This window comes from Liolophura sinensis, chromosome 1 (genome assembly GCF_032854445.1).
Source record: "Liolophura sinensis isolate JHLJ2023 chromosome 1, CUHK_Ljap_v2, whole genome shotgun sequence".
NCBI lineage: Eukaryota > Metazoa > Mollusca > Polyplacophora > Chitonida > Chitonidae > Liolophura > Liolophura sinensis.
Window position 1 is genome coordinate 26,331,887 of NC_088295.1, and position 9,297 is coordinate 26,341,183.

The following is a 9,297-nucleotide window of genomic DNA, read 5'->3' on the forward strand; positions in this document are numbered from 1 at the left end:
AAGTACAGCTCATGCAGACTTCCTCTCCAGTCGTATGTGCGAAGGTCTTGCAGTAACTTGCGAATGGTCGTTGGTTTCCATTGGACTCTGTCTGGTTTCCTCTAATCATAATGCTACGCGTATAAGTGAAATATTCTTGAGCATGGCGTAACTTTCCAGTCGGATCAAATCTTTTAGAACCAGATAACTTTTGTAACATGCGACCACCTTTCGGCCAACGTTGTTCCATCGTGCGATCTATCGTCCATTTGCTCAGTGATGAGGGCCTTGGTTTATTGATTTGCTAATCGTACAGAGGGCACGTTCACATGCTTAGGAATCCGACCGCGTGAAACACAACTCATCAAACCACAGAAGTACAACTGCACAGCACCTGACTGGCTGGCGAAGCTGGATGCGAAATCGTCACACCATTGGTCACTGCATGAGTTTGCGTTTGTATATTAATGCGGCACCGCATGATGTCCGAATACACGACTATGATGACCGGGTACACGACTATGATGACCGGATACACGACTATGATGACCGGATACACGACTATGATGACCGGAAACACGACTATGATGACCGGATACACGATCTCAACTTAATACGCTGAGAAATCTCCATGCGACTATGTTTAACAGGGTCCAACGACATTGGAGTTTTGGGGCAAAGAAGACCTTGATGGAAATAGAGCTATGCTACAGACGTAGATATGAAAGCCATGAAAAAGTGTGTGTATAAAAACCATGAAAGTTCATAACAACAATCAAATACCTTAAATTCATATACTTGAAATGAAACTATTCCAAACACACAATAAAAATTTCTCTGTTTATTTATTTGAAGGCTTACAGGTTTATGGGTGCATCGAACTTTTTCTTTTATGTACATACGTGCAGCGTTGGTATATCAAATATAGTGAAACACTATGTGCATAATTCACAGATTGTATCGGACACACGGACTTAGACAATGACTGACCTTAGATTTCCGGGGATGAACGCCGGGATACTGGCCAGTTTTCAAGCTGTCATGGAAAACATCGCCAAAACCAGGTAAGCGGCACAGGCAAAAGTTAGAATGGGACACGTATAACTATAACAAGAGGATAATTTGTAACTATTGTTTCACGAATGGATTTTGAAAAAAAATTATAATCTGCATGCATTTTCCATGAATTTACCATAAGTTCTTATCACCGTAATTTGGACGTATTTCGTGCATGTATTTATTTATCTGTAGAAAGTATATCGGGTATTGTACACATCAGCAAACAATAGTGTTCGATCACGTTTTTGTTCGTGTTTTTCTTTTTTCAGACTGAGGGACACATTTGCAAGTGCTCAGCTGAATCCAGAAACCATGTTGAAGGTATGACTTCATACAACTGATGGACATGTTCATATATGTCACTTCTTTATTGGAATAGGTCTATATTGGAAATATGGAACACGTTCAGGTGAGACAAATTTTAGAAAACAAGAAGCTGTGTGTGTTTTACAAATGGAATTGTAGAATATAAGTGAATATATATTTATTTTATTTATTTCACTGGTGTTTTTCACGCGTTTGACGACCGCATCAGTATGGGTCGGGGAAACCGGAGTGCCCTTGAGTAATCTCACGTGAACCTAACAAACCACTTTATTTAAAGCCGCCAATGCAAACGCACCCACAGCAGCGAGAGCTGGATCCGAACGCGCGAACTCATTAGGCAAGGTCACATTATCGGATACGAACAGATGATCCTGTGAGGCTTACATAGCACATATTCTAAACAGCTTTCCTAGATAACATTCATCTGACTGTTCATTGCTTTGTTTTTGCGCAGACTAAAGACACAGGAGACCGCTACCCTTGTTCCGGCGACCATCTAACAGCGCTGTCCGTTCGTCCGTCCTATACTTCACATAATAGGCTCAGTATGGGCATTGTCGGCTGCCTGCCGGACAATGTCCAGAGGGTATGTAGGTAAACGTCTGTATAGCTGAGTAATGTCCCTGATTTGAAAATTTGAGACCCACTTCTTTAGTAATTCAGATGGTTTAGAAAAGAAGGAGAAATGTCGGTTGTAGAAACTGGTTAGAAACTAGATATTTGGTAGCCTGACCAGGAAACATTAAGATATGTACAGGATTAAGTAGAAAATGCCGAGATGTTTGGGGGATTAAGTAGAAAATGTCGAGATGTCTGAGGGATTAAGTAGAAAATGTCGAGGTGTCCGGTAGATTAAACTGAAAATGTCGAGGTGTCTGGGGGCTTAAGTAGAAAATTTTGATGTGCCTGGCGAATTAAGTAGAAAATGTCAGGTATCTCGGGAATTAAGTAGAAAACGTTGAAATGTCTGGAGGATGAAATAGAAAATGAGGAGGTGTTTGGTGCATTAAAAATGTTCGAACGTTTGAACAGGATGCATCAACATGAGTGGTCATTTGAGCAAATTTATTTGTTATTTATTTATTTGATTGGTGTTTTACGCCGTACTCAAGAATATTTCACTTAGCTCTGCGCTCAGCCCGGGCGAAACCCACGATCATCCTGGAAAGGAAGCCTGCTTGAACTCACAGCGACCGTATTGGTGAGAGGCTCCTGGGTCATTACGCTGTTCTATCGCGCTCACCAACTGAGCCACGGAGGCCTCCATTTGAGCAAATCAGTATCTGTCTAGAGATTAGAGCAGGATATATAAAGATGTCTGGAAGCTTTGATATAAACAGATCGAGATATCTGGACATTTAAACATGATACACCAGTCTATCTGTGTGGCAATTGCGTTGATGCGCCAACATGTCCGGAAGCCTTGCCGGTTCATCTGGAAGTAGGGTGTGTTAGGACAAGTTATCTCTGATGCTTTGATGCAGGTACATCAAAATATTTGAACTTTTGAGCAGGATACACCAGACTCTCTGGAAATTGTTTAGTATACGTTAAGGTATTAACATATTTTCGAACAAGATACATCACGATATCTTCATTAAGGCCTATGTCACGTTTTCTTTACTTTTAGGTAGGATACAGCTCGATATCCATGTTATGATACGTGGAAGTTATTTGCCTTTATAGACAATTTGCATCTATAATCTGCTAAAAATGTTAAACGCTTAAATTCTGGATGTAAGAGTAATGAAGGAATCAAGGGAGAACAATTTAAGTATCAATGTTTTCTGATTGATAATCTAACGTGCCATGTTTTGGTTATTTTCTTTCAAAGGCTACGTGGAGTTTTTCTATAAAGCCTGGTAAGCAACATTTCACCATATCCTTTCCCTTCATGGCGGACATGATTCGTTCATGCCCAACAGACAGCGATTTCCAAGCCTCTGATCCAACCAATCAGCTCACAGAAGCTTTATATATCGACATGGGGCCAGAGGTCATTTCCGGCTTTCGATCTATATCAACATTGATGTTGAACAAGCAAAGGTATATATTTTTCAATTTATGCACCTGCTCTAAGTCTCCATTGCTTTGCTGTAGGTTAAACAAACGACTATATTTTCATCACTGAAAAAAATATAAAACAATAAGTAAAAGTTTTTTTCAGATACAGTTTTTAATGGTATTTCTAGTTATGCATGCTTATTTTAATTTTTTCTTTCGCTATAGGTATGTATTTTTGTCTCAACAGGACTTCAGTCGTTGTGGTTCTACTCACATTATTCGAAGTCAATTCCACGGATGGAATCCTGCGACATTTTGAAAGTATGATCAGAATGCTTGTCCACTCCAACACACCAATAACGCTGTGGAGACACCCGGTAATATCTCTCCCCAAATCTCGGTATTATCTATGAACAAATTTAAAAATAAGGATTCGTCTCTCTTTTCTCACACCGCGTTATTGTCTTAAGTGAGTTACACTGGACATGTAGAGAAATGTAGATGTGTTTACAGATTTCCTCACAATCACATGGATGGCAAACCTGTAATATATTACAGAGTTTACAAAATACAATATTCTTATTTTGAACTCAAAAGTGCAAAGTTAATTATTTGGTGTTCGTAAACTTTCTAATATGTCCTCTGTAATATATTGCATCTGTAACAAAAGAATAACAAAAGTGCCTAATTTTATACTTTAGGGCGTTTTACGATAACATAAATTATTACTTCTAAATCTCACTCTGAAAACAATCGCCATATGCTCTTTGAGTATCAGTGAAAGTACGGGTCCTGCTATGGTTCAAAACGGGTATACAGCTATGTCTTGTTGTTGTTGTTGAATTGTATTTAACATGATTTCAGCTCTGTGTTATGGATCTCGACTCAATCGTACAGGAAGCAATTTGCAGCGCAAGCGCGGAGACCATTCTGGAAATCCAGCATGAAAATATACAGAATTCGTTTCCGGGAAAGAGTAGACATGAACTCCATCAATATCTCAAAGTAATTGGTTTTCTTGGTTATTTTCGTGGAGTGTTGTATTTAATTACAATTGAATTTCAATTGAATGTCCAAAACTATATTAGTAAAAACATGTTTTTGCCAGAAAAGTTCTTCAGTACTTTGAATCAAACATAAGCGGACTGCATCTCGCTTATCAGCAAGTGGGCGCTATATGTGGACTTCAGACATTGTCATAATGCTTTAAAAGATAGCTTGCTCTGATATAAGCAATATGCTTCGAAAGCTTTTCGCTCTTTGGAAACGAAACCTTGCTGAACCGCCTTATCACACCATGTAACCAAACCCACTGTGAATCTTCATCCTTGTCGACTCAGATGAATTTATGGATAGAGTTACTATGAAAATGACGTTAAAACGATATGTTTTGTCACTAAAGATGTAAGCTTCATAAAGCTGTACAAATTATTCTCTTCCCCCATCGTTTTCTCAGAATGTTTCAAAATATTTGTCGGAGAGGCGGTTGAAAGGCTTGAAGTCGTGTGCTTGTCTGTAAAACAGTGTAGAAGAACAGGCTAGAATATTAAATCCCAACTGAGACCAGATAAGCTTGAGGTAGGGTAGGCCTATATTGATAATTTTTTCCCCTGTCAGAGCAGATATATATGCATGGTAGTCTGATTTAATTCTACTTAAACTGCAATGAAGGATCGCTGTGCACGGAACCAATCATGCAAGAGGTGTGTGTTTGAATCCAGTTAAAACTGCCTTTACGTCGGAAAGCTTGACAGGTAATTGTTCAGGTGTGACAACTCCTTACTACTGGTATAGTTTTCTTTACTATATAATATGATTTTATTCACAATTGTAGGATCAGGTGATAGCTTCAAGGTTTCGCTCCTACAGCCAGCACTTTTACAGGACATCAAAAATTCTTTCTGACCCCACAGTGACGTCCCAGAATGGTAATATCAGCACGATGTTAGAGCATCTCAGGTGGGGACACTGTTCACCGGCAGACTTCAGCAAAGTGGATACGTACATCAAGGTGAGATCAGTATAGGAAATGCTTCTTTGTGGTGAGGACCACAATAAGGATCAGTCACTCCATGCATAATTTCAGTTTTCCAGTCATTCAAATTGTGTTCAGTATTAAATAGTTGTTAAATAATGTAATCTGGTGATTCATGATAGCCAAGGAGAATGAATACTCAAACTCAGCAACTGCCATATTAATAGTCATGTTCAGTCAAGTTAACATGTAAGTTTTGGACGTAAGAAACGTTATATCAGGATTTTATATATTTTAACTGCATCTTACGTTAAAATTATATATAATAATTATGTTGAAATTTTATATAATTTTAAAAGATTTTGTGTAGCTATTGGGGTTTCATTTCATGCTTAATGACGACTCTGGTTCAAAGTGTGATAACCATTGTTCTATTGCAATAGTTAAGTTGTACGTTACTGCTGTAATTCTTCAACTTTTTCGCATGTGTGCAAGGTGTTTATTCAGGCATATTCTGAGAACATTATTCTGCTTAGTCCTGAAATTTGTCAACCAACCAATATAGTGTGGTCTCACAAATTAAAATTAGGTTGACTGATACATTAAAAAGGTGCGTAAATCTCATTGAAAGTTGACCTTTCATATGTGAAAAGGTTGGGGAATTAGGGTAGTCAATAGTAAGATGTAGCTGATAAGATAATCACAAAGGCAGGAATGAACAATAGGCTTCACAGCTTAGGCCCGAATTACTTTAGACGAGTAAGGTTCCCCATTTTATTGACTGTTCCAAGCGTTACTGACGATGTAATATTATTCTTTCAAAAATTAAAGCGTCTAAGATGTAATTATGAAAATATATAGACACTACTTCATGATTAGTTATCCTGATTTATGACGATTTAGTGTAACGAACTTTGGTTTGGATAAGGTTGGTGTTCCAGCTTAACGTTTACTCCTGTTGCTATCTTGACAGTCTTCACCCTCCTCCTTAGTCAAAAACTTCTGGCTGGTCTGGGGACATGAACAACTGGCCCTGAAAATATTTCCTGTTGCTAAAGTTGCACGTGAGCCTCGATGTTTCCAGTTGTCCAATCACAACTCAACGGCAGTTCTCAGCGACAGCAGGGTGTCTGTTGCACATGTATCAATAAAGGAAGGTCTGAAAAACATAATAGATAGCCTTAAGCAACAGGAGCCTCATGGTCAAACAGGTAACTGGACACACATTTATACTTATTTATTTATTTATTTATTTTATTGCTTTAATTAACGCCACAGTCGAGAATGTTTTACTTATTCGAAGACAGCCTTTTCTGTAAATTGGCGGAGGAAACCGGAGTGTCCGAGTAATGAACCACCGGTCTGTGGTAAGTTACTGGCAAACATTTGCACTTGTGACATACGTCATACTGGTGGACGATAAGCGCGTTCCGGCGAAATAGATGTAAGATCGCATAATCTTACTAATGTATAAGTGATTGTAATCTATAATTTATGTATATATATCACCGTATACTCAACTTTCACTTGTACACTTAAAAATTAACCTCTTAATTTAAAGGAAAGTTTGTCGCCTGAGTGATGCCAGAATGTATTCTGTTATTGTTACACAATATTCTGTCATATTCAACAGAATATTCTGTTAGTCTGACAGAATCTTTATGTTGAAATAATAGAACATTGGTGTTCTATTTAACAGAATAATCTGCTGCAGTAGCAGAACACATTTTAGCATCACAGATTTTCTGTTAAATTTACAGATTGTGTTTTTTTTTTTTTGAGTGTACAGTGGTGGAACGGGTTATGGGTGAAGGCATTAGACCGAGTCCGAGCACCTCTTCCCTATAGACAAAGGTCTTGCAGCAACCTGCGGATGGTCGTGGGTTTCCTCTCACCGTAATGTTGGCCGTCGTCGTAATGAAATATTCTTGAGTACGGCGTAAAACACCAATCAAATAAATAAGTAAATAAATATAGACACAGGCTTTGCAGAGGGTCATATGAAAAACCACTGAAATGGCTCTGTCTTGCATGAAAGATATTATCTTTTTAGGTATGAATGAGGGTGATGAGAAATGTGCGCAATGTTCCTGCTGCGCTTATGTACATTCTACATCTTCGCCGTCAGCGACATCACCATCACAAAACAGTAAGTCATTGGATGATCACCGGGGAAAACCTTCACAAACACGTTAATGCTGATTCGGATCCAAGCTAATGCACGTGCATTAAGGGTTCCCTTTCGAGTTACTGCATCATGTGTTCATCTGCTAACGTCTATTTTGAAAGACTGATTATGGCCACCTATATTCTGCCACTTTTTAAGCACTTACATGAACAGATGGAATTACACCTTAACAGAGATAAATTGACAAAAGGGCATATTTCACGGGTTAGGTGTGACCACTTACCAATTATCACACTGTTGTCTTCACTCTGGATTTACACTTTATGCTTTAAGTCTTCGTTATCTTAGACATAAGGAAAAGGGACAAGACACATGAGGTGAACAATGAATTTATAGATTCTTCCGCTCATTGGCTTTAGTGACGATAAACAGCAGGACGCTCAAATGGCCGCTTAATTGAGCAATTCGTTGCAGGACATTTTTCCTTTGCCAATATGGCAATCAAGTCTGTATCTTAAACGAGGGAAAGTGTGTCAGTAACTTGCCATAGGTTTACCTCGATCACTACAATTTCCTCCACCCATAAAATTGAACACCTACGTACCAAAACTAACAATTCTTCTAATGTTGTGTTAAAAACAATAAAATAGAATAAATATGTACCAATCGAGATCGACGTTTGCCACACAAGACAATCAGTGGCCACAGAAACGAAATACTTCCCATCACTCCCTTCCTGTTGCGTCGGAATAACGCACCAGTGATTATTACGAGTCCATGTTGGCTCCCTCTTCAGTCGTCAGTGGTAAGGCCTGACAGCAACCTGCGGATGGTCGTGGGTTGTGCTCGAGCTCTGCCCGGTTTCCTCCCACCGTATAACGCTGACGTCGTATAAGTGAAACAGTCTTGAGTGAGGCATGAAAAACCCATTAAATAAAAACCTTACGTTTAATCTGATGGGGTCATTCTCAAAGTAACTCAGCCTTTTATTCTTCTAGAGTCAGAGCGGGGAAATTCGGCATTTCACCGACCGCGTGCTACAAGGAAAGTCCGACAGTCCACTACCCCATACAGCGATGCCTTGAAAGCTGTGGCTGTTTCACCCTACAGACAGGAAAGCTGCAAAAAGTTCATAGCTTACGAGCAAAAAGAGTCTGTTTTCGGCAGCATGAATAGAGGGAACTCGGTGTTGGACAGAAGGTCCTGTTATCCACAGAAAATGCCACACCTTCACAGTCTGTATTGTGATTTCTTCGGAACTAAAGTTAACACAGCCTCCTCTTCCGCAGAGCCATCAAGTACAACTTCACTCTGACCTTTTGACTTGATCTGGAATAAAACCTGCAGATAACCTTAGATCTTTTGGTGTTTATTTGATCATTGTTCTCTTTCGATTGAATGGTTTGGGCAGTTTGGGTTGAATTTTGGCTGTCTAGGAACAGGCCTTTGCTGGCGCGTCGCAGTAGATTAACCTATGACCAGTGAGGTGGCATACTCCAATCCAGCATTATAGTTCAAGCCGTTTGCCAATGAAGTGACTGCCTGCACGGAGCGGGCCATGATCTACTCTTATCAGCGCTTGCATTAGTTCCCTCTACCATACTCCTGGCTGTCGTCGTACGAGTGAAATATTCTTCATTCCGGCGTACAACATCAAACAAAAAAAATAAAACAGATAACCAAACAGATAAAAATCTAAATGAGACACACGAGGTGCGGGTTCAAAACCACCCTTGGACAGAGAATTTCCAGTTTGCCTTGATCTCGTTGTTTATGGGGCCTTAGTCGACGAAGCTCGTGTGGCTGTTTCCGCAGTCTGACGTTC

General features: G+C 39.4%; 1 protein-coding gene and 1 long non-coding RNA gene across 2 annotated transcripts; both read left to right on the top strand.

Annotated features, from left to right (window-relative positions):
- Positions 1-3,364: 3,364 nt before the first annotated feature.
- Positions 3,365-5,293, top strand: LOC135466616 (uncharacterized). Its single transcript, XR_010444142.1, has 4 exons — positions 3,365-3,411; positions 3,617-3,746; positions 4,234-4,374; positions 5,204-5,293. It is a non-coding gene; the product is annotated as an uncharacterized LOC135466616 (long non-coding RNA).
- A 12-nt stretch (positions 5,294-5,305) lies between these two features.
- Positions 5,306-8,787, top strand: LOC135473799 (uncharacterized). The gene is made up of 4 exons (XM_064753734.1): positions 5,306-5,380; positions 6,318-6,555; positions 7,398-7,493; positions 8,471-8,787. The coding sequence occupies exons 1-4, from the start codon at positions 5,312-5,314 to the stop codon at positions 8,785-8,787; spliced, it is 720 nt and encodes a 239-aa protein (XP_064609804.1). The 5' UTR covers positions 5,306-5,311.
- Positions 8,788-9,297: the final 510 nt, after the last annotated feature.